The sequence below is a fragment of the Propithecus coquereli genome, unplaced genomic scaffold (assembly GCF_000956105.1).
Source record: "Propithecus coquereli isolate 6110/MARCELLA unplaced genomic scaffold, Pcoq_1.0 Scaffold508, whole genome shotgun sequence".
NCBI lineage: Eukaryota > Metazoa > Chordata > Mammalia > Primates > Indriidae > Propithecus > Propithecus coquereli.
This window is the reverse complement of record NW_012150930.1, coordinates 585,427-609,962: the sequence shown is the minus strand read 5'-3', so window position 1 is coordinate 609,962 and position 24,536 is coordinate 585,427. Positions and strand designations below refer to the sequence as shown.

The following is a 24,536-nucleotide window of genomic DNA, read 5'->3' as shown; positions in this document are numbered from 1 at the left end:
AATACCTATAGTAACTTTTTTTTAGCAAGAGTTCTGTATGGTAAAAATGTGAGAGAAGGAACAAGATCATATCAGATATCCAATGTCTTGCAGCTATTTAAACTATTTTTATTTTAAATCTGAAAAATGGCAAGCTAGCAGATAAGCAAAAAATTCTACTCAATTAGGTAATCATCTGATGCTGAAATGATGCACTTTAAATTACTGAGAAAACATTTATTCTAAAACATGCTGAAAATTCAGACTACAGCCATCTGTGTTTGTCATTTTGAAGCCAATTATAAAAATGTTAACATATGTAGTCTCAGATATAGCTGGAAGAGTTACTGGAAAGATATTATGTCCATATACACTTGTCTGTAAAAACTGGTTCAGATCCCAAGCAAAAGTCTTACCCTGACCAGAACATGAATAAATGACTAAACATAAATAGTTTATTCCTTAAACTCAAGATTTATAAATTTATAAATGATCAGCTTAATAAAACATTGAATTTCAAAACGCTGTATAAAAACATGCCAGGTTTTTATAATGTCATTTAAAAAAAAAAAACCACAACTATTTGGAATCTGTTTACTTTCTTCAGTGTTCATTGAGTGTTTACTATGTGTCAGGCACTATGTTATAGATGTGAGTCAAAATATATCGTCCGTTAACAATAGAACCTTTTAGTCTAGGCCTGTCATCTCCTCACATTGTGAGAAATAAATGAGATAACCATGTACAACTTCATAAACTCAACAGTCCTACATATATTTTAAGCAGGTGGTATGGGTACCTCTCTTGTCCTGATTTCCTAATAGGAAAAGGCTTTCCACAAAATGTAGTTGTAGAGTTTTATACCTGTGAGGAAAATAACCTGGCATATATCGGGTAGTAAGTAGTTTATTTCTTCAATAAATATTTATTGAATACCTATCATGTGTCCAACCCTGTGCTAATGCACGACATGGAGTGATGAATAAAACAGATACAGACTCTACTCCCATGAATTGTAATCCCAGTGGAAAAAACAAATTAAACAAATATAGGTAAACACAGAAATACATCATTTCAAGTGATGAAAAATGCACTGAAGAAAATATATAGGTACTAGGAGAGCCTACAAACAGAAAAGACTTAATTTGGATGGGGTATACGTGGAAAGGTACGGAAATATCTTATTGAGAAATGAATGTGGAAGCTGAGATTTAAAGAATATGAGTTGCTTGCCCCAAATCATAAGCAAAAAGTAGCAAAATAGTATAGAACAAGCATATCTGACTCCAAATCCAACTTTCCATTATACCAATTTGTTTTCCATGTATTTCCATGTATTCTCAGCTCTCTTTTTCATTTGTCATTATATCTCACAATCCTAGAACACTAACTTTAAAGACATGAACAAGTGAAATCACCAAACCAACAAGTGCTTTTTTGACAAGACTGGAAAGAAAATAAAAACAAACACAACACACACATACCCAAAGAGGATGGTACGAAATATTATTTAAATATGTTATCTAGTCTCTCCAGTGTTCAAAAACAGCTGTAATTAGAGCTATTTTCTATGTTATTGCTGTAGAAAAATTAAAAACCCTAATTAGTTCTAATTATGATGACTATTTGTACTTGTCAGTTCTGCCTTTAAATCTTTTTAATAGTCCTTAATGAATGATAAATAAAAATACTATACAAACTATTACAAAACTCCAGCAGCCTAACTACGGAAATAAAAAGATTACAACAGATGACTCAAAGACCACTGCCGTAGAGTTAAAGTATGGCAAATGAAAGCAAACAAGACAAAAACAACATTTTAAGGATACTATGAAGCATATTTTCCAACAGTATCACAAGAACATAAACTATTGGAGGATAACAATGCCAAATAGACCTGAGGCATCAGGTGAGGAAAAGATCACAGGACTTCACATTACTGAGCCACCAGTCCTATTTATATCCTAGAATCTCATTCAATCCAATGACTTTTTTAAAAAATAAAGGTTTGGGAACACTTTCATGTCTAAGAAGAAAACAAACTCGACAGCTTAAGGAACCATCTTAATTTTGCAAATTTCAGCAAAATTCCATTGCCTGGCACATAGTAGGCACAAATATTTGTTGAATGAAAATAATGTTTCAAAAAGAATATGGATTACATATAATAGACTACTGGTCTGTTGTATCTACATAGACTCTAACAAACTTGGTATGACACTGGACAACCCACCAAATCAGTCTCTTCAACTGTATAATGAAGAAGAAATACATTAGAAGGATCTTCTAAGATTTCTTCCAGTTTTTAGGGGTTTTTGGTAGAAATTTTAAATTGGTCCCTTCTCTCTGTCCTGTCTGTACCCTCACTTAATGATAAGGGGGAAAAAACTAGAATTCTATATTATAAAAACTTTTTTTTAAAAAAAAATTGCTGCTTCAGAAACAATTCAGTAAACAGTATCCATTACTAAATGATCCCAAATGAAAAAAGACAATAAGATAAAAAGTGGAACAATTCCATTAAAATAAATCATTTTGAAGTACATAAAATTATCAAAACATTGTTTTAGGCTCATTTTACTGATTTATGAAGTCATATTATTTCAGAACAAAAAACTGAAAGTTAAGCTCTAAAAGGGCAGGGATTTTTAATAAAAATCAAAGCCTATATACTCTAAGCCTAGAACAGTAGCTCTTAACAAATATTTGTTGAGTGAAAAAAAGTAATTTATTTTTTACAGAAAAAAGGCAGCACTGAGCAATAATTTTAGCATTATTCCTCAGAACTTCAGCATACCTGCACAGTTTCTTAAAACAAAAAACCAAAAACACTAAGATGATGTATCAGGTCAATAGTTACACTACTGCACAACCACACAATGCAGTATTATGTAGCTGTCAAAAATAATGTGTTTTTTTTTTAATTTTTAATGTGGAAAATGCTCTCAATGTAAATTTGGGCAAAAAAGAACAAAACTGCTTATAAAGTATGATTCAAGTAAAGTTTAAAAATATGCATAGAAACAAAGAATAAACAACAAACTGTTTAAAACGATTACTTGTGGGTTATGAGACCATGAGTGATTGTTTTCTTCTTTGAAACATCTTCACAGTCTCCCTCCCTCGTAGATCTGTAAAGCATATTCACTAATAAAATGATCATGGGCCCATATGCCAATATCATGATTTTTAAAAGGATATATGGCAACTGTATACCTACCGGAAATCTTATCCCAAAAGAGAGTGCCGTTCAGATGCCACCTATCTCTGCATCATTTCTCTGTCATCTGAGTTACTGCTACCAATGAACAGTGAGAAAAATGGCACTTTGAACCTAACCATATCTAGTCTCTGTATAATTAAGTTTAATCCCATTAAAAATAAACAAAAAATAACACTGTACAGTTCATATAAAGGAAACTCCCTACAGAAAGGTATATTTGTAACAAATAGACATACTCAGCTGCATAAACCGTATGTCGATTTATCATCTGAGGTTTGCTCATTTATAAACCTTGGTTACAGATTTTTATTCCCTCTGATACGCATATATTTTTGCAGGAAAAAATAAAAGAACTCTATATCTGGTCAGTTCAATGGTCCATGGTTGATGGGTATCATGTATTCAGCATCCATCACCAGCTCACATGGACATTTGTCATTTATGTGATAAAACCAGGCACATAATAAACAGACAAATATCAGTTTGCTTTTGACTTCACTCCCTCTTTGTACCCCATTTTTGAACACAGTCATTACTCCCCAAGGACTGAAGGATCTTGGGATCACAACTTTGCACATCTTAAAGCCTGTGGCACATGCTGTGCCTAAGAAGACAGGAAAAATTAACACAGTGGCAGTATTCACAACAGTAAAATAGTAGAAAACTGGAAACAATACAAACATTCATTGATATGAGAATGGACACTGAGGTAAATTCTTACGATGAAATACTACGCAGGAGTGAACATGCTTTACACAATACTGAACAAAAAGCAAATCACTCAAGGCTTCATATGGTACCATTAAGTTCAAACACAGGAAAACTAATATATTGTTTATGTACACATACGTGGTACAGAAAAGCAAGGTAATAATAAACACATTCAGAATTGTAGTTACCTCAGGTGATGAGGGGGTGGGATTAGATGCAGGAAAGATTTCAAATGTATTTGTATGCACATGCTTCTTCAGTTGGATGACAGGTATAGAGGTGTTCTTTTGCCATTAATCTTTACCTTATGTATACACTTTATATATGTTTTGTAGATGAAATATTTAAGTATTTTTAAAGCATGTAAAAATGGCTAATGCTCATAGCTCCTACCATCCATGACACCTGACTCTTCTCTCACCCTAGTCCAATAAGAAAAGAGAGGTGAATCAGTTCGATTCTTCTCTTGGAAATAGGAAACAAGGAGGTAGGAAAGCTGTCCAGAAAGGTAATATGGAGAAATCTATCTTCTATGAAAGATTCTAAAATCAGTGCATGATGCAATAATCATATACCTCAGTAGATACCCCTAAAATCACCCATAAAGTACAGTTTACGTGGTCAACCTCCTAGACGTATTGCAAACTGAAACACTTTTCTCTGTATCCGATATGGCCAATTTTCCTTCTGGCATCAACTCATCCCAACTTCTTGAGCTGCACACCAGGTAATGTAGGTGGCTTAGAAGAGGTCATGATGTATAATCACTCAATGTCACAGAATCACACTAAGTGGCTATGTCAGTGGGTCCTAAACTTTACTGTTCATTGAGGATCCTTAAAAAATGGTGAGACCTGGCTCCCACCCCAGGTTTTCTGATTTTGGTATAGAGTATGACCTAGGCATCAAAAAATTTTTAAAGCTTCCCTGGTACTTCTTATATGCATCAAAATTTGGGAACCACTTGGCTAGATGCTTACTCTATGAGTAGATTTGCTTCCACTATTTATATACTTTTTCTTTCCCCTTTCTTTTTTCTTTTTGAAGTACACTAAATGTGGGAAACAACTCCATTGGATAAAACAGATTTGGGGATTCATCCCATAACTTTTGGTCATGTGCAAATGGACGTGTAGACAAAGGAAGATGATCCACAAAGAGAGGAGTATAAGACCTCGTGAAGAGAAGAGACAAAATGATGGAGAGAAAGACATCAGCTTTTCAGTTTCCATGAGGCCCAACTTATACTTCTCTGACCTTTCTTTGAAATCTCTGCATCTTTACAATAATAACCCTCTCTTTTCTCTTTACTTAACTACTCTCAAATTTGCTTTGTTTTGTTGGAACAAAAGAGTCCTACTAGAATTGGACTGCTTACATTTAGCTACTTTAATCAAGTCAATATTTTATTAAAAAAACACATGACGGTTTATGCCTTCCTTCATTTGTACAGCAATACCACATAACTGCCACCTAGTGGCAACCTATCTACTTGAATATGTGATATATTTTTTAGAAAGAATCTTTCCAGAAGCTAAAAACGATGAACACACATTCTTTAACAGTTTTCCACTACTTTTAAGGTAAAATCTACACTTTATATGACACATATGGCTCCTTATTATCTGATCCCAACCTATTTTTCCCATCTAATTTTCTGCGGCATAGCTTAACCCTCTATGTTCCAGCATGACAGTTATGATCACAATGCCTAACACTTCTTGAACACTTTTTATAGAATGCCAAAATTCTAAGTGCTTTATACTTATTAGTGAATTCTCACAATAACCCCAAGTACCAAGACAGTACTATTATTGTTCTCATTTTCCAGATAAGGAACAGAGGCACGGAGAGGTTAAATCCTAAAGTCAGAAAGCTAGTAAATGGCAGAGCCAAGATTTCATCCTAGACAGTCTGGTCTAGTCCAACCTCATAACCACTACAATTATACTACTTATCACAACAAAATCTTTGAAAACTCCCACTTACATGTCTCATAAGGAAGTTCTGATACAATATATCCAAAACTGATTTCACATTCTTGCCTAAGGTCAACAATTGAAACTGTTCCTCTTCCTATAATTACAGAAAATAATTAGAAAATGTTACTTAGTGTAACACCAACCTTCTCTCCATGCTCACTCTCCTTTACCTTTCAGATCCAACCAATCACCAAGTTCTGCTGACTTTACCTTCTAAGTATTTATTTATTTATGCCCTCTTTTGTTCCTACTTCATTGTCTCTCATTTGTACTACTTCAGCAGCCTCCTAAATGGTTTTGTCCTCCTCAACCTATCCTCCACACAGCTGCCAAACCGATCTAGAGTGCAAATCTACATAACCGTATTAGCCCCCAGCTTAAAAACTTACCAATAGGTCCCCAAAACCTACAGAATAAAACTCAATCTCCTCAACACAAGATTCAAGGATCTTCAAGGTGGAGTCCTGACCTACTTCTCTAGCCTCATCTCTTGCCATGACTAGCTTATAGCTTGATACTCCAACAATATCAAACAACATAATGCCATTCTTCCTCCAAACAAGTCAAACTATTCCACACCTCTGCTTTATTCGTCTTATCTCATTCTCCAGGAAGCTTCTACTCATCTTCACTCCCTTCTTACCTGGCTAGTTTCTCCCCATTCCTTAAGGTTTCATTCAGTGTTTATCCATCCAGAAAGCTTTCCCTAATTGCCAAGATGAAATCAGATATCCCTCCTCTGTGTTTTTCATAGACTCAGAATTATACTAGTCATCCTGTATTTATAGTTATCTTTTTATGTGCCTGCCTACTAACTAGATAAAGCTTATGCTTGGAAGAGTCCATGTCTCTCATATCCTACAGTCTAGCACAGTGCCTAGCAAGTTATAAATGCTCAATTATATTTATCAAATGAGTAAACAAATGGCTCCCTGCACTTGACTCTGAATACTTCATATATTGTGGTTGACTTTCTACACTATTAGAATGTGAAAGTATTAGAGGCAGGCCTGTGATTTTATCTCTGAATTCCCAATGACTTTGATAAAGTAGAGGCTCAAATAAACATTAAATGAATTAATAACTCTAGGATTTGATCTCAAAGACTGAAAAGAACTGAGTAGAAGAATATCAAAATGAGAAGGACATTTTAAAATTAATCCAGTGACAAAAAATGAAAAGGACATTTTAAAATTAATCCAGTGACAATGTACAGGGCATACTAACAAGGAAACCAGATAGAAGGTGAGATGATGTGGGTCTGATTTTATTGGGTTGTGGTGTTAGAATGGGAAGAAAAAGGCTAACTATGAGACAAATTTTGAATAAAAAAAAACAACTAATGGTATCTGGTTATGAGTATACAGAATAAAGGAAAATAATCACAGAATAAAGGAAAATAATTCAAAGGATTATTCAACCAAGATGTTTTCTGAGTACAAGTATAAACTACTGAGCCTAGAAAATAACATGAGGCAGAAAAGAGAAAACTTAGATCATTTTTAGAAGTTTAAATCCTAGAGAAAAATAAATACAGACAGGCTCTTCTATCATAAGATTAAAATCCTGAGACCTATTAAAATTATTTATCTTATTTCATCTTGAATTTGTAAAAAATATATATTCTTCTCAACTAAAAAAAAATCTCAAAATATCTTTTTTCTCCAACTTTATTATAAAAATTGCTATTCATTGTTTCAAGTGGAAAAGAGAGTTCTCTTGTCAAAAGAAGTCATTATATGCTTGGGTATGTAATATTTTCATTATGAAAGGAATTTATGCAAATTAAAATTAATTTTAGTTTGGCAAATATGAAAGATTTCACACCAAAAATATTTCCAATATTTTTAAGTTGCCTATGAATAGAAAATAGGGTTTCTATAACTTTCAGCCAAGACCTATTATTTCATATAAAAACTCCCAGTAGATAACTTTTAATGCAGTTTTTACACATTTTCTAATACTTGTTCTTTAGAACATCTACTAATTTATTTGACTCTCAAGAAACCAACATATACATATACAGTCAACAGAATACAAATGGTGTGGGAATTAAATGAGAGCACTGCCCCATGACCATTGTAATCCCCCACGACTCCTTCAAACACTTTCACACATTAAATTTGATTCCTGATATATATGGAGAACTAATATTTTAGTTATAACTAGTCCCTGTCACTATCTTCTCTAGGGAAACAATAAGGCAATACCAATTTTAATAAAAGTGAGACCCCCTAAGGAATAGCTGCAGCCTAATCGCAGATCCCACAATGAGCAATCCTTTGTAAACAAGGAATTTTTAGTGTATTCGGTATCTAGAAATATAAGGAGAGTCTAGATTTTATACACTTTTAGTGTTTCAGAGATTTGTAAATGAGAGAACCTACTCAATAAATACAATTTATAAATTTCAATCTTTATAGGTTAGGACTCTGTATAGTAAAAGTAGCATTGTTCTGAATAGTCAGAATAATACCTTTTGGGCCTTTAAGAAATAATCTCTTAAAAGGGGAGGGGGAATCCTTATATTTACAGAGAAACTTTTAGACCACACAAAAATCTCAGTGAATAGTAAACCACAATAGGAATCATAACTCTGACGGCAACTGAAAAGAAACACTACATTGTTCATGAACAAAGAGGATAAAGGAATTTTATACAGTACAAAAGAATCTATAGATTTAAATAAATAACCCAGGCAAAACTAGTCTTGAAACAATGCTAAATTATTTGAATAATCTGAATATTTAACACTTTGAATGGGGTTGTTTTTTTGGTTTTGTTTTTTTGAGACAGAGTCTTACTCTGTTGCCCCAGGCTAGAGTGCTGTGGCATCAACCTAGCTCACAGCAACCTTAAACTCCTGGGCTCAAGTGATCCTTCTGCCTCAGCCTCCCAAGCAGCTGGGACTACAGGCGTGTGCCACCACGCCTGGCTAATTTTTTCTATTTTTAGTAGAGACGGGGGTCTCACTCTTGCTCAGGCTGGTCTCGAACTCCTGACCTCAAGTGATCCTCCCACCTTGGCCTCCCAGAGTGCTAGGATTGCAGGTGTGAGCCACTGTGCTCAGCCTTTGAATAGTGTTAATCCCAGGTGCAAATCAACCAAAGCTTTATGCAATGTATCTAGATGGGTATTAAGTATCCTTAGTTATATTTTCATGATGAATACCACAAAAACTAAAAGGGGAATCAATATGATAACAAAAACGTCTCACGCTGGTGAATTATTTGTACTCACCAATTGTGTTCACATATAAAAATCACAAGCCTTTTCATTGCTGAATGCTACTTTCCCCCCACAGTTGAAATGGTTTGGTAATGATCAAGCCAAAAAAATACCCAACAGGTGCCCCTTTGACCAACTGCATGCACTTGTGAAACAGCTGACCATGGAATGGAATGAGTCATTGGCCCACAAAGAAATCAAACTTTCGCATCATGCTCTAATCAACTTACCAAGAGCCTAGTATTCAAAGGAAGAAACAATTTAAATTTTGGCAGAGCCTGGAAGGCCTAAAAAAACCAAGATGGAAGATAATCCCACTGGAGATGTATGTTTCTGTCTGTTCCTCTCTTACGTTTGAGTGCACAAGCTCTCTCTCCAAATATATAGAAAAGACATACACAATATATAGTTAATTATAAGTACAATAATTAGTGATATTATAAAAAAGAAGTTAGCAACAGCCCAAGTAAAAAATGGGCAAAAAACTTGAATAGTTATTTCTCCAAAGAAGATCTACAAATGGCCAAAAAGCACATGAAGAGATGCTGAACACCATTCATTAGTCATCAAGAAAATGTAAATCAAAACCACAATGAGACCCATTTCACATCCACCAAGATGGCTATAATTAAAAAAAAAAGAAAAAGAAAAAAGAAAAATACAAGCACTGGAGGGATATGGAGAAACTGGAACCATATACATTGCTGATGGGAATTTAAAATGGTATTGTCACTATGGAAACAGTTTAATGATTCCTCAAAAAGTTTACCACATGATCCAGCAGTTCCACCCCTAGGTATGTACCCAAGAGAAATAAAAACAGGTACTCAAATACTTGCATACAAACATTCACAGGAGCACAACAGCCAAAAGGCAGAAACAACCCAAATGTCCATCAATTAACAAATGGATAAATTGTGGTATATACATACAATGCAATATTATTCAGTCATAAAGGGGAACGAAGTACCGATACATGCTAAAATATGGACAAACCTCAAAAAACGTTATGCTAGGGCACGGTGGCTCACATCGTAATCCCAGCACGTTGGGAGGCCAAGGCAGCAGGATCACTTAAGGCCAGGAGTTTGAGACAAGCCTGGCAACATGGAAAGACCGCATCTCTACAAAAAATAAAGGAAATTGGCTGGGCGTGGTGGTGCACACCTGGAGTCCCAGGTACTTGGGAAGCTGAGGTGGATCACTTAAGCCCAGGAGATCGAGGTTGCAGTGAGCTATGACTGTGCCACTGCACTCCAGCCTGGGTGACAGAGTGAGACCCTGTCTCTAAAAATCAAAACAAAAGAAGCCATTATACTAAGTGAAATAAGCCAGACATAAAGAATCATGTTTTGTATGATTCCATTTATATGAAATAACTAGAATAGGCAAATCCATAGAAATAGAAAGCAGATTGCTGGTTGCTAGTGGGCTAGAGGGAAGAGGCAATGAAGAGTATCTGCTTAATGAATACAGGGTTTTACTCTGGGATAATAAAAATGTTCCTGAACTAGACAGAACTGCTGGTTGAATAACATTGTATTAAGCCACTGAACTCTTCACTTTAAGACGATTAATTTTTATGTGAGTTTCACTTCAATTAAAAAAAACAATCACAGCTTCTTCATATCTATCTAGCACCTGGAAAACTCAAAAAGCTCTCAATCGTCATTTCATTTACCCTTCAAAACACCTGATGAGAGCCACATTTTATGTTAGGATTATTCTAACGGACAATAAGGCACAGAATTTGTGATGATTTAAATAAATGCTTGTTAAGTAAAAATCCATAGCTGCAGTTGTAGGCGTTCAAAAATGTTGGCTGAACAAATGAACAAATAAATGTCTCCAAAGTCCTAGTGCCTTTTTCTATCAGGACAAATAGAAATATTATAAATTCTCTTTCTTTCTCTTTCTCACATACGTATATATCAGATGCCAAACAACCTTTAAAAATAAACTTTGAAAAATCCTGTAACTTCTGCAAACTAAAATTTTTATAGGGATGCTACCAATAAGGTGCCTAATTTTAATGTTAGAGGACTCTTACCGAGAAATGAATATAAATAATGTCCCTTATCATTTAATGTTTAACAGTTTACCATCAGAATTTTTTCTAACTTTCATATTAGAAAAACTTCACTTATATTTTAATAATCAGTAGCCTGTAATAGATAAATATTTTGTAGTCACAGTTTAGGTCTCACTACAAACCTTTTTATTTCTATAAATAAGAGATGCTTTTGTTTGAAAATTTTTGTTCCACTCTTGGACAGATCCTATCTTTTTCACTTCCTTTTTTCCAAGTGCCGTCATTCAACTTTCAGTTTCATTAAGAAGACACATCTTTCCTCCATATCACCTCTCTAAACGTGTTTTGCTTTGTTTCAACAAAGCCTGAAGGTCATGAATGAGTTTTAAGTCACAGGCAACACACCAGTATTGAAATAAATGTTGATGAAGGCATAAAATGCTGCATCTACTTTGAAAGCTAAGTAAGTTCTGTCATACGTAAGTATAAAAAATTAGAAAATTCAAAAGAAAACAGGGAGGGAAAACTTTCTTAGTTGCAGACTAGTGTATCTGAAATATGCAAATAACAATTTTACATCATAACCAACTTTGTCTATCAAAGGGGAAAATAATTGAAAAGTCCTGCTATCAATAATCTTATATACAGCTTCTACGGAGCATTGTCCTTTTTTACACACAACTGGCATTACTCTTCAAACTGAAAATGCTTGTTAAACAAAAATCATATAATTATAAATTCTTTGCAATAGGGAAGAATTATTCAACAAATAACACTAATCATAAAATGTTGAATAGAACTTAAAGTATACATAATGAGAATTTACGAGAGTAATAATTTTATATTAAATATACAATTCTCTATTTAATTTTGTTCACTTAAATTACAATACTTCCTTTATGTAACATAAATAATTTTACTTGGAAAAAAAATGAGGTCATTTAAAGTGAAGTTAGAATAGTTTGATTCAACACAAGGGCAACCTATGTAGAGCTGTCCCGTCAGCACATTGTTAATGGGGTTGACCCAGCTCTGAAAATATTTACTTAATACATAATGCAGTAATGTCTTACATCCCAGGCTCAGGCGTCTTGCAACATCAATACTGAGGACATAGCTGAGGACCCAAGAGCAAACCAAAAAACCACCAAGAAGCAGAAAAACTAAACTGCCATAAAGTCAATTCACCAGGCTGCATGGGCCCTTGATCGTTTACAAAGCATTCTATCAACCTCAGTGTCTGGGTTCTTTACTCACAGCAAATCTAAAACAGAAAATTAGGGGAAGAGGCAGATGAGAAGGAGCAAGGCAAGATGAGCACGTCCATAACAATGACAACTGACAGCAAGGAAAGTAGAATAAGCAAGACAAAAATGGAAAGAAGATCTATAAATGCCTAATAATATGGAATCTCAACTATAAGCAGCAATGGAATAAGAATTACAGTTCTAGCACTACACTAAAGTAGGAAACCTAGTTATTCTGTGCCTCATTTTCTTGTGCTGACAATGGTCATACAATATAACGTGTGCTTTAATATATTGTATTTTAAAAGCCTTTATTATTTTTAAAAATGCCATTTGAACATTTTTCCCTGGTCATAAAAGAAATATAGAGAATTTGAAAAATACTAAAAGTGTAAAGAAAATTTAAATTACCTATAACCCACCACTCAGAGATAACCACATCTCAGTTCATTTAGTTTTCAAATGTATTCATGTTTTTTGGTAACTTTTTTTTAGCCTGGCATTATTTGTGGGCATTTTCTCAATTCAAAAAGTCTTTGTAGAATTATTTTAATGTTAACAAATACCATAATTTATTCTCCTATTACGATTTTGATTGGTATAAAATATTTTATAAAGCATTGCTGTATACATGATGAGCTATTAAAAAATGATCATTTATGAGGTCTAGATACAGAAAGGAAACTTCAATTGAACAGTTTACCAATAAATTATCCCAGAAAAAGGTTAAGTTGTAGTTTGTAAAACTACATTATCAAACACAATACTTAAATCCAACGAACAAATGAGACATTTGGAGAACCAAGTCTCTGAATTTTAGAAAATGATCATTTTAAGTTGCTTCTGATGTCAGCAATATTTTGGATTAAGAGAATTCTGGATTACTGTTATTAAATTACAATCATGCTGGTAAAGTAGCACCCGTTAATGACTCATTAAACATTCTGCTCATATATTAAGCAAATATTTATTGAGTACCTACTATTTGATAGGCATTATGCTAGGGTGCTTTAATATCAATATTAAGAGCCTTCTTTATAGTCTATAACATGAGGAAACAGTATTTAAAATACTTTAACAAAATGTGAAAAAAAATCCCCCCAAATCCTACTGCCCCTCCTCTTTCTTTGTATTTATCATCCAGTGTTTGTTTCTCCCACTAAACTCTGAGCAACTTCAGAACAGAGACCGTCAGTACTTCTGTATTTCCAGCTCTTGCATAACATAGGAGTTCAATATAGGTTTGCTGAATAGATGTATACATTTTAATCCCGAGTTTTTCAGTCCTAATCTAAAAGCACGTTTATACAAATGAAATAATGTATATACTATTTTTGATGATGTTGTTTCACTCTGTTTTCTATGTTGTTATCAGTCTTCACAATCTTAATACCTATCTAAAATTCCATCACATCTATATAATGGTAAAAAGACTTTTACCCCATAGAATTTTGAAAGACAAAGAAACATACATACACACAAAGAAACTAGAATTCTACTTTGCCAAATCAACTACTCACAGCAAACAATTTAAACAAATCCTCTAATATAAAATGTGTCATCCAAAGTAAACTATGTTTTGTAAGGCTGTTTCACATATATTTGAGGAAGACAATTCTGGAGTCAGGCAGTAAAAATCCTGATGTAACAGACAAATAAGACATCTAATCAGATCTTCATTGCTTTACCTCCACTTCCCTGGATGCACTGAGTTTGCTCACGCCCTCAGGTTGCACAAATGTAAGCTATTTAGAGCACCTGAAGACACCCTGATTCCCCTTTCCCTCCATTTACAGATTCTAAAGTAAAAATCAACCAGGCTACACACAAGCATTTAAGCCTTGACCTTACATAGAGGGAGCTTATGGGAAAACCAACTATATTTTAGAAATATGAAGCTAGTTTATATATATATTCATTTAACAAACTCGTGTCCAGCCTCTACTATACTACCGCATCTTTGCAGTATGGCCCTTCATTGATAACAAATCATTAATCTGGTTTCCTTTGTTTATGTGGGAGGAAGAGGAAAGAAAGGGAAGGAAAACAGTTACCTATATTATAATTTAATTGTGGTCCAAGTATGATTGCTAACAATTATCTCAAAAAAAAACCAGTCAGAATATACGATACAAAAGATAACTTCACTATAAGGACGAAGAGGGCCTTTGAGACCAGCCAAAAGATATGCTCAAACATGCAATTTTTAAAAGAAATATGCTACCCAATTTATATTTTGTACATGTCAAATTTTTAAGAAGCCCAATGAATAATACCTGTGTAAAATTTTGCATTGTTTGCTTTACAAGCTTTTTCATACACACACACACAAAATTGGGACTCACCAGAGATATATACAACCACCTAATTATTTAAAGCAGGAATTCTATAGGTGTTGCTTGTAATATGGAACCTTTCGGTCCCCAGAAGTTCCATTCACAGTCTGCATTAACATTCCACACGATACAAAAGCGCATGCCATGACAAAGACCTCCAAACACAAACGTACAAAGACATGCTTCTAAAAACGCCCTTAAAGCCAAGTTCACAGCTGGCACTTGTGGCACATTCAAGCCACTACTGAGGCAGCTGTCACAGGCCAATCACACACACCCAAGAGTGCCAGCGTGCCACCTAGGGAAGACAAGCTGATGATCAACGCACAAATCCCTCACGGAATAAAGAAAAGCCCTAAATCCCCACCCTGGAAAGCACAATGCCTGCACCACCCAGAAAACTGCCCCCCCAACACACACACACACACACACACACACACACACACAAAATTAAAGGTTAGCGATTCAGAGGCAATTAAATACCAGCTTACAGTAACATAGTGAGAGTATTACGTGGGCATTCACGAGAAAGGAGCCACACTATTCAATTATCACGAAAGTATCACCGGCTAGCCAGGGCTTTTTCTATTAGAAAAAGAGAAGAGAGCGAAAGAAGATGCACACCCTGCAGCACCTCTCTCCCAGGCAGCGCAACGGGGCTGCTGCGAAGTCCACTTGCCGGGCCCCTTCCCACCCCTTGCCAGCCACCGCCTCCCACCACAGGCCCGGTTGCCTCTGGCTCTCTCCTACCTTCGCTTTGCCGGCCTCCAGCTTCTTCTGTCTCTCCTCGTCCTCCATGGCCTCTGCGAGGAAGGCGGGGGAAAACCAGGAAGGGCAGGGGTCAGGGGCTGGAAGGAAAGATCGGTTCTGACGGAGGTGGGACGGCAAGCTCCGCGGCCCAGGGAGCAGGGCCGGGACCGGCGCCCCCCCGCGCCCGTAGTGGAACCAGTCTCCGCGCTCACTGGCGAATCGTCCTCGGCCGCACGGCAAGCGCCGTCACTGCCGCCATCTTCGTCTCCACGTAAACACACGGCGAGGCGGGAGGGGGAGGCACGTCGGTCCGCGCAGCCGCCGCTCGCCCCGCAGCGCCGGGCAGGTGCGCCCGCGGCCCCGCCCCGCTCGCCCCTGCGGGGGCGACTTCGGCCCAGCAGCTGACGCGGCCTCGGTCAAGCGAGGGACCGGCGGGGGAGCGAGCGCCCTTCACGGAGGATCAGCGGCTCCCAGGAGACGGTCAAGCTGAGTGGGTAGAAGGGGGCGGGGTGTGCCAGGGGCTCCTGGCCGGACCCCCACCCTCCGTCCAAGGGATTCAGTGCTTTTAAAATATTGCGTTTTTTTTTCAATTACAAAAATAATAGAAGTCTAATAGTGAAATTGGTGAACGCTGAAAAGCCCCAATGGAAAAGATGGGGCAGGGGGAGTGGACCGACCGAACGCCAGTTTTTCAACCTAGATTGACTCCTCTACTCAAGGAATTAGGAGAGCAGCTAATTGTTATTACTTCCTTAGCCTAAAAGTCCCTCCCTCTTTTCCACTGGTTCCCGCCCAATCTCTGGTTCATCCTTCAAAGCCTGCCTCACACACTGCCTCCAAATAGCTTTTCTGATCTCTTAATTCCTACACTGCAACTAGGTCAAAACTTATTCCCCTCCTTGGAACTTCCCTTTAATAATGGTGTTCTGAATGGAGCCTGACCTTCAGAACCTGTGCTGGGGAGAAAGCCACCCTGCAGTAACTTCCTAGCTTTAAAGACCTTAAACAAGTTATCCTCCCTGAGCTTATCTGGAATATTTGGAAGAGTTGTTAATATATGTGACTGCCTCTGGCATATTAAAATGTCCTGAATTAATGTCATCTTTCTTTTTCCTTGTATTTCCTTTATGTACTCTGCCTGATATATTAATAATTTGTGTGCTTCTTAGTTCAGCTCATACTCCTAGCTCATCATGGGGCTTGCTCATCTTGGTATTATTAAAATGACAAGCACAGAGCTTTGCACCCAATAAACACTAGTTGGATTGAGTTGAGCAGTGTTTAGAAATTTAGCATTATTATCTTTCCTTTTTTCCCCCCTCATCTGCTCCCTCAGTCCTTCCTTTTTGCTCCCTACCCTCCAACCCTCAAACCCATTCCTAGGGTAAACTACACATTTTAATGTCTCACGTTGATTACTCAGGTTGATCATGTTCCTCCTTTGTTTTGAGCTAGGGTGGACTGAAACACTAGCAGGTGTTAACTAAAATAGGCTATGAGTTCAATGGTATAAGTAGTGTTAAGTGACCATTGGGGTTAAAAAAGAAAAACAGACTAAAGACCTTAAGTCTACCACAAACTGAAGACTGGTTTTAAATAACCCTGATTTAGAGATTCTTAGATTTAAAAAATTTTTCTGAAGCTCCACAATGCATACATAATTGTGTCAACTTGTAACACCCAAGTATATATTATCCTGTTATCTCAACCTGAATTGGGATCTGGGTGAGATTAGACATTTTATCATAGGCATAAAAGAATTGAGATGACAAGTGATTTATTTACTTGGTCACGTATCAAGCTAGGAGTAGAGCTAGAACTAGAATCAAGTATTCTAAAAGTGCAGTAATTTATATACTGCTTGCATTAAAGGATTATGTTTGTAGATTCTGATTACCTAGGAGGAGGAAGCCCAGATATTCCTGTTTGTTAACAGATACTGCTTTCTTAGTGACTGAGGAAACCAGCTGTTTGTTCCAACATGTGCTGAAAATATTCAAGAATACCTTCTAAAGCAACAAGACCATTTCAGTGTTTCCCTCCACTTACAGCGACCAATCATATCCGTGTCTGTTTTACTAATAATGGGTGCTAAATAAATGTTGGAAGTTTTATGTTAACTTCAATTAGAACGCAAGCATGTGGCACTTAGTGCTCTGACTCTTCCTGATGGCACCTGTTCTGTCATGTCATGTTATGTCATACAAATCATTCATTCATGTCATTCATTCATGTCATTCATTCATTCAAGTGATTCCCTGAGAAGATGATATTTTAGCAAAGACTTGAAAGAGATGAGGGAGGGAGCCATGGAGATAACTGAGGGTATAGCAAATCCAAAGGCCCTTGAGCTGGAGTATGACTGGCAATTTTAAAGGAAGAACAGGAGGCGAGAGTAGCTATAGTGGAGTAAGCAAGGAAGGGAATAGTAGGAGAGGAGATCAGAGAACTTACAGAGGGTCAGATCCTGCAGAGTTCTGAAGGTCATTTTAAGGACTTTGGCTTTACTCTGAGACCAGGAGCCACTGAAGAATTTTGAACAGATGAGTGACATGATCTGGCTTATGTTATTAAAGGACATCTGTTATGAGAAGAAAGGACTGTGAGGGATCAGTTTGGATGCTATTGCAATAATCCCAGATAATGGGAGTTTGGACTACAGTAGTGGTAGTAGAGGTGATGGATATGGAATCAGATTCTGGATATCTTTTGAATGTAGAACCAATAGTGCCATAGGAGTTGTAGATTGAATGTGAAGTTTGAGACAAAATGAGGAGTAAATGTTGACTCTAATGTTTTTGGCCTGAGTAACTAAAGTGATGGAGTTGCCAGTAACTGAGAAGGAAAAGAACAAATCGGAGACCAAAAGTTCAATTTTGGACGTGATAAATTAGACGTATACATTAGGCATCCAAGAAGTGTTGTTACCCTTAGATATCTGAGTCTGGAGTTCAGGAGAGAGTTGCAAGCTAGAAATAAAAATTTAAGAGTAGTCAGCATTTAGCATAAGATGGTATTTTAAATTAAGGGATTGGATGAGATCAGCTAGGGCCATGCTGTTCCATATAACAGCCATAAACCACATGTGGCTATGGAGCATGTGAAATTGGATATTCTGAATTGAGATATGCTGTAAGTATAACACATTGGATTTGGAAGACTTAGTATTAAATAACTTAAAGTATCACATTAATATTTTAATATTATCGATATAGTTATATTTGGGATATATTGGGTTTAATAAGATATATTAATTTCACCAGTTTCATTTTACTTTTTTTTTTTTAGGTAGTCACTGGAAAATTTCTAATTACATATGTGGCTTGCATTAGTGGCTCACATTATTTTTCTATTGGACTATGCTGCTGTAGGGAGCAAGTTTACATAGAAAAGTGATACAATGACTAAGTCTACTCCAAGAGGACGGGAAGGTGAGAGGAATCAGCAAATAAGATCGAAAACTGGCTAGCTATGTAAAAGGAACCAGTAGCCAAGTGAAGAAAATGAAGGAGGAAGGAATGATGAACTGTGACACCTCCTGCTAATGGGTCAAGTAAAATGAGGACTGAGAAATGAACATTGGATATAGCAAGGTGAAAGCATTGGAGGCTTCCATGGAAGTCACTGTAAATCAGTCATTAATTCTTTTCTCCTGAGTGCAAACACTACCCCAGTATCCTTCTCAACAAAGAGCCCCTGGCAATCACTTCCAATGAACCAGAATTAAAAAGAGAAATAAAATCTAATTATTATCCTTGATTAGAGTTACACTCTAGTTATTGTTTGTAATATTTGTAAAATCATAATTTAATTAAGCTACACTTCTTTTAGTGTTGACTTGCCTTTTCAATAGTAAGAATACTGCCCGAAACTTGTTTTCCCAGAGAAATTAAATTCAAGATTTCTAAAGGCACTTTTTATATTTTCAATTTAATAGTGCTAGTTGCTCATTGGGAAGATAACTAGTGTATATAGCGTACCTATGTGAATCAGCAAACAAGATTGCTCTAATACTGTAGTTAAATATTTTGAGAAGCTTTCTTCACCCTACTTCCCCAGTATATTGTAATTGTCATGTCCATGTTATATGATCTTTCACAAATTGGTCAGGTACAGCCTATCAGTCATTTCATTTTAGTCACCAATACATATCACTAGACCTTGACCTCACAAACACTGCAGCAGCAATTGAGGCAATTCCTTAGATTCTATTTACTTTTTTTAGAAAGGCTCTTGTTCTGTCGGCCAGGCTAGAGTGCAGTGGCATGATCATAGCTCACTGCAGCCTTAAACTCCTAGGCTCAAGTGATCCTCCTGCCTCAGCCTCCCAAGTAGCTAGGACCACAGGCACACGCCACCACACCCAGCTCATTTTGTCTCCTCTTTAGAATGTGGCTTTCAGGAGTTTTTACATGAGTAAATTATCAATATTTAATACGATCATGTCATTGTCCACTAATCTTTAAAATGTACATAGGGTTTTAAAATTTTAATCCAGTTCTTCAAGTCACCTCACCCACTGATGAATTTTGTATCTTGTTATATAGACTACTAAAAAAATTTTTTTCAATTCTTTTTTTTTTTAAAGAAACAAGGTCTTGTTATGTCACCCAGGCTGGAGTACAGTAGCACAATCATAGCTCACTATAACCTAAAACTTTTGGGCTAAAGCGATCTTCCTACCTCAGCCTCCAGAGTAGCTGGGACTACAAGCATATGCCACATCTGGCTAATTTTTTTCATATTTTGTAGAGATGGGGTGGTGGGATGCTCTGGCCAGGATGGTATGGAACTCCTGGCCATTCTCCTACCTCAGCCTCCCAAATCACTGGGATCACAGACATGAGCCATCATGCCAGCCTACAAACCATTTTTAAAATGTTACTGAGCCAGGTTCCTTCAAACATCTCATCAATGACTCTTTACAAACAGGTATTCATCTTTCTCATTTCTCAAAAGTATTATTTATTTTTAAATTTTTTATTGATACATAATGTTCATATTTTCAGGGTACATGTGATAATTTAATACATTCATATAATTTGTAAAGATCAAATCAGTGTACTTGGGCTATCCGTCACCTTAGATATATGTCTTTTCTTTATGCTAGAAACATTTGAATAATTCTCTTCTAGCTATTTTGAAATATGCAATATATTATTGTAAACTATAGTCACCCTACTGCTCTATCAAACACTGAGTCTTATTTCTTTTATCAAGCTGTGTATTTGTACCCATTAAGCAACTTCTCTTCATCCCCCAGGATTTTGCTGATTACTTCCTTCAATTTTTATAAGTCTAGATTAATACACTGGTGATCCAGATAAATGATCCTATGGTAATAAAACCGTTATCTGATTATAAACTGGACCAAAATTATTCAGGGAAGATTTTCATCTACGATTTTTTTTTTTTTTTTTTTTTTTTTTTTTTTTGCTAAACCAGGTAGAATAATTATCTACTCAGTTGTTTAACCATATCGTCCATCTTCATGGCTTTGCTTCCCTTTGGAAGACATTGCCAGTTACCTTTTCCACTGAACATTTCCAACCATCACTTGCCATGCAAACTGCCTCCAAACTATGCTCATGGTCTTCCCTCCAGTGGCAATAGTTCCAAACTTCTTTATTTCAGTTAATGACCAGTCCCCTCAACTTGAAATCTTGGCGTTATCTCTTTCATTCCTCTCTACCTCATTCATCATATCTTATCAGGTATCATGTCCTGTTGTGCATTCTTTCCCAACTTCTCTTGACTCCTTCCCAGATTTTCCTTTTCTGCTGCCACCATATTATTTCATATTTCAAAAATTTTCAGAAGAATCCAAGTAGTATGTCTGCTTCATTCCTCTTCATTGCATTCCAGCCCTCATAACTCTTGTCAGATTAGCTTTCTAAAACACAAATCTCACGAAATCATTCCATTAGGAGATGACTTCCTGCTGTCCATAAAACGAACTTCAAATTTCTAAATTGGTCATTTAAGGCCCTCCATCATTTGCTCTCAGTTTAACTCCAACTCCTCCTGTCACCAACTTCCCATTCTAGTCAGACAGGTGCTTGCTGGACTCCATATGCATTGATGATCACATTTTGCACAATACCAGAAATCCATATACACTGTCACAGTTTCCATAAGACCAATATTTATGGGACATACAATTGAGTTTATTTTGCAAATGTGACTGGTCCCCTTTATAGCTAGAGTTAAACTGAAGAAAAAGGAGATATTAAATGCTAAAACCAAAAATGGCCATTTTTACTAATTAATAGAGGTAAAAGGCATATAAATAAAGAAAATAGGATGAAATATAGTGGCATATCTTCCATATGTGTAGAATAAGAAACCGAAGGCCTGGGCGGGGCGCGGTGGCTCACGCCTGTAATCCTAGGACTCTGGGAGGCCAAGGCGGGCGGATCCTTTGAGCTAAGGAGTTCCAGACCAGCCTGAGCAAGACAAGACCCTGTCTCGACTAAAAAAATAGAAAGAAATTAGCTAGACAACTAAAAATATATATATAGAGAAAAAATTAGCCGGCCATGGTCGCGCACGCCTCTAGTCCCAGCTATTTGGGAGGCTGAGGCAGTAGAACTGCTTGAGCCCAGGAGTTTGAGGTTGCTGTGAGCTAGGCTGACGCCATGGCAGTCTAACCCGGGCAACAGTGAGACTCTGTCTCAAAAAAAAAAAGAAAAAAGAAACTGAAGGCCTGAGAGGTTAAATGACTTGCCAACTTTCCACAGTTGAGTAGTAAAAATCCTAGCTAGTCCTAATCCCAGAGCCCCTGATCTAAGTCTTATTCCATTTTGCTAAGCTGTGTTTCCAAACAAAATCAGAACTAGAGTTTGAAGAATAAATACATGCTTATAGAATATGTTAAATAAAATTTAGGACAAGTTAGTGTTTTAGGTTTCAAAAGATAATTCTTTTGAAATAATGGTTTATGAAACTAGTACTCCTTTAAAGTGGCCTAAATCTAATAAAATGTTAGAGAAATTTAAGGTGTTACTATTATCAAAGGATGTAATTGTAAGCCTATACTCTAAGACATTGCAATTGATTACTGAATAATAGAATATATATAATAATACTAATTTCAGATCTCTAAGGATTTTCATACTGCTAAGCAGTGACAGACTATAAACTAAATGAGTTCCCAAAAGACTTGTCAAGAGTCCATGTAGAGTCATGATATATTTAGTTTAAATATGAAAAGAAATTTCAAGTAGTCTTTCAGTGTCTCTTCTGTTTCAGTCAAGAGTCTCTGAAATACTAAATATCCACTATTCTTACATTACCCTTCTTAGGGAAACTGGCCTGAGGTGCTATGGCTTTGAGTGAAACTAGCCTTGTTTATCCTGGGCTACAAATGTTTGGACCATGTAAAGACCAGACACAAAGGAAGCTGACCTCCTGTGCACTAGAGTGGCATAAAATTCCAACCAATTTTGGCACTCCATTTTGAATGGTGATGTATGAATCTAATTACATTCTCTCCTTCTTGGAAAGTAAAATGCCTTGTGAACTAAGAGAATTCAGGTCATTAAAGTTTAGGCGTAATTCCAATTTTCCATGAGGCCTGTCCTGCTATACTTCCCAGTTTTAGAAGTGCCTGGAGTAACACCCTGGGCTATTTCCATCCCACTATGTCCTTGCATAAAACCTCCATTGCCAAAGATGATCTGGATATAACTTTTCTTTGTATCTTTAAGGAACCTAAACAAATAGATATTATGTAAACTGTATGCCATTTTAAAAAATGAGAAAAGTAATATAAAATATCTAAACTCTTTCTGTATCCTCAGAATTGATATGTTTTCATATTAATCTTTATTCCCGTCTTCCTTCATCCAGGAAACCAGTAATAAAAATGACCATTGCAAAGGTATGTCAGGTAATTCTGAATGTGTTTGTACACTCCTCTGTGTATGTGTAGCTGTCTATAAAACCTCACTGAAGGGTCTCATAGAATAAGATATCAGCCAACAATCATCATAAATTTTCCTTTCTAATCTAATGACTGGAGTACCATTTGGATCTCTGCAACAATGATTTACTAAACACGACCTAAAGGTTTGAAAGAGCTAATGTGTTATAAGGAATTAAATCTAACACCTATATTGACAAAAAAACTAAGGTATGATATAGTACCATTTTTAGAAGAAAATGTCCTAAATTATTCATTTAAAATATAAAACCTTAAAATCTACAGATAGAATTATTATTAGAGTTGTAAAGTTTCCTGATTTCCCTTTGCCAGAGTGTTAACTTCAGTCTTTAAATATTTCTATAGAAGATTTAAAAAAACTAGACATTTTGTTAATAAAACTAGACATTTTGTAAATATTTGGATTATATTTGTTGATCTTGATTTCATACCTTTTCCTACAATGGTTCTCAAACTTTAATGTGCATATGAATTACATGGAGTGCTAATTAGAAGTGTAAATTTCCCAGGTCACATTTAACAAGTAGCCCATTTGACAGTGCCAATGACACAGGTGGTCTGAAGATAAGGCTTTGATTCTATAAGTAATGATTTGCCAAATATGTACCAACACAGATGTGAAATTATTAGTTTCTTTTTTATCATTTTAATTACAGTTTTTGTTATAGAATTTAAATTTGAGGGAACATATATTTGTGTTATAATTCTTAGTAGGGGAAGCACATCTTTAAATAATTCAGGTCTGAAAAATAGGCAAAAGATATTAATAATAAACAGAAATGTAAACAGTAGTTTAACATCAAAAAATGCTGCCCCTTGCTCAATAGTAAGACAAATGCATATTAAAACTACACTTAGATACATTTCACACATACACACCAGGTTGGCAAAAATCCAAAAGTTTACAACATACTCTGTTGGCAAGGCTTTAGGCAAACAACCACTCCTATATGTTGCTGGTAAGAATCAAAATGGTACAATTCCTGTCAAGAAGGATTTTGTAAAAACTAGCAAGATCATATGTTGCTGGTTGAATAATCTTTGGTAGAGCCATACATGGAGCACTTTATAGCTGTGAAAAGGACTCAAAATAATTTCTATAT

At 36.1% G+C, this 24,536-nt stretch overlaps 1 protein-coding gene across 1 annotated transcript in view; it reads right to left on the bottom strand.

Annotated features, from left to right (window-relative positions):
- AKAP9 (A kinase (PRKA) anchor protein 9) overlaps nucleotides 1–15,744 on the bottom strand; it is a 221,395-nt gene extending 205,651 nt beyond the window's left edge. Inside the window, exon 1 of the mRNA XM_012656550.1 lies at nucleotides 15,489–15,744. Within this exon, the coding sequence (XP_012512004.1) occupies nucleotides 15,489–15,536 (48 nt within the window). The 5' untranslated portion in view covers nucleotides 15,537–15,744. The remainder of the gene's footprint in view (nucleotides 1–15,488) is intronic.
- Between the last annotated feature and the right edge of the window lie 8,792 nt (nucleotides 15,745–24,536).